This window comes from Nannochloropsis gaditana, assembly GCF_000240725.1.
Source record: "Nannochloropsis gaditana CCMP526 unplaced genomic scaffold scaffold429, whole genome shotgun sequence".
Lineage (NCBI taxonomy): Eukaryota > Eustigmatophyceae > Eustigmatales > Monodopsidaceae > Microchloropsis > Microchloropsis gaditana.
This window is the reverse complement of record NW_005803524.1, coordinates 11775-13697: the sequence shown is the minus strand read 5'-3', so window position 1 is coordinate 13697 and position 1923 is coordinate 11775. Positions and strand designations below refer to the sequence as shown.

The 1923-nt window shown below is 46.0% G+C and overlaps 1 protein-coding gene across 1 annotated transcript; it reads left to right on the top strand.

Annotated features, from left to right (window-relative positions):
* Positions 1-1151: 1151 nt before the first annotated feature.
* NGA_0368300 (uncharacterized protein) lies at positions 1152-1660 on the top strand (the record flags this gene model as incomplete). The annotated part of the gene is made up of 2 exons (XM_005854652.1): positions 1152-1388; positions 1637-1660. Coding segments are annotated over 2 exons (261 nt in total), but the record flags the coding sequence as incomplete, so codon positions are not given.
* Between the last annotated feature and the right edge of the window lie 263 nt (positions 1661-1923).

Here is a 1923-nt window from a genome sequence, read left to right as displayed (position 1 = left end):
CACATAAATCGTCACTATTTTTCCACACGTCTTTTTAGGAGGCGTTTTGAAGATATCTACGTTGTTACTGGGATTTTGCAGGACTTTCGTCAGGTTTTCTTGGCTGGATGGTAGGAGAACGAATGTTGAATGGTTTGGGATTGATGGGAGCAAAAAAAGCAAAGTAGATTGAAACTTCAACGTTGCTTAAAATTGACGATGAAGATAAGATAAGAAAGGTGGCGATAGGGTTTTGTCGGGAGGTAGGATCCCAGCCATTAGAGGACATCAAGCAATGTATGCACCATGGTACCTTGACATGACTTGATGATCAAAGCCAAATTGATTGATAGACGCACCGATCTGTGATTTGGTCCCACGGGAATGTCGATGCATTAGGAAGAAGCGATGTTCATGTTTGGTGCCTTCTTCAAGACTCTTTAACAACCCATCAATCTCTTTCGCAATATTGGAAATGAGCCCTACATATGAGGGAATATACATTTGATACCCTCAAGCGTATACATATCATAGATAAGCCTGGAAATGAAAACTGGCATCTCATTTTCGGGACGAGGAGGTATTATTGAGGGAGGTTCAGTGATGCAAATCTCCTGATGCCTCGGAGATCTGCGTATCTCTTTCTAATTTCTCCTTTCCCTTACCTCTACTTTTCCGAACCTCACTCATTTTGCAATATATATACACACATGTATGTGTGTGTGTGTGTGTGTGTGTGTGTGTGTGTGTGTAAAAGTCACACGTTTATGCGGACACATTACTCAAGTGCTGAGTAACGGCTTCGTAACGGCTTGCAACGGTTGAAAGGAAATTATCCAATCAGATTATAGACACATTTTCCAATGCATCATGCAGGGATAAGAACGTGAGTGGAACACTGCAGAAATGAGTCATGCGTCATGTGTTTAAAAAGTACTCTGATGACACCCTCGTGCATCAAATTTGGGAGGAAATTCTTGTTTATATTTCTTTTATATGATTCACACCACCACAGGCAATGGTCACAAGAGACTATTTGTAGGACTGATAAGGTTTATTAGTCTGGCAACTTCATCCTATGCATAAGCTGCCCGTGATTGGGCGTCAATTTTCCATCACCTACATGCTTTGAAGCGAACACAAGAGTCAAGATGAAGCGCGAGAAAGGAGCCAAACAATCAGCCTCAGGAAATCCAGCTCTCTATGAACCACCACCGTTCTCAAACCTGTCGGGCCCATACCCCTCCAGAAATGCGATACATCGAACCCGCATACCCTGTCGGCTGCTCATCCTATTCCTCTGCACCTTGGTGGTGATGGGGATCCTTACACTACTCTTCATCACCTTACTGCCCGGTGTCGTTTCTGACGGTATCAGAATTTCCCAACCCTATCTTCTCAACCACGAGGTACGTAGTGTTATAAATAAACACGAGTGGGAGGAAAACGCCTTTAGGAACCGAAGGGTGGAAAGGTCCTGGGCGGGCGGGCGAATAGCCTGGGGACGGTTCGGCCCTCCAAGCCCATCACTTGTCGCGTAACGGTCTCACGGCCACAGATCTCTTGTCGAGGCACGTATATTTTCAATATAATATATCTATAATATTTATGTGTACTACACCCTCTCGACCTCCGGCTCTCATGCCCACCTGGATAGCCCCAAGTCGGGTCGGACGCGCCGTTTCCTCCTCTTGCAACGACCGCCAGGCAGGGACCGAGCAGGTAAATAAAGAGACGAAGAGAAGCCATGCGATAAGCGATACAGTGAAAGAGAGTGATCGCATATCCACTGATGCAATAGCAAGGAAGAGATGGAAGGTGGACGGACGGTGGGGAAGTGAGGGGGAGAAATGCAGATGGGTGCGATGGATAACAAGGGAAAGGTTGAGGAGGACGCGGAGAAAAGAGGTGATGAAAGTGGAAGGAGGGCATGCAGGTGATGAG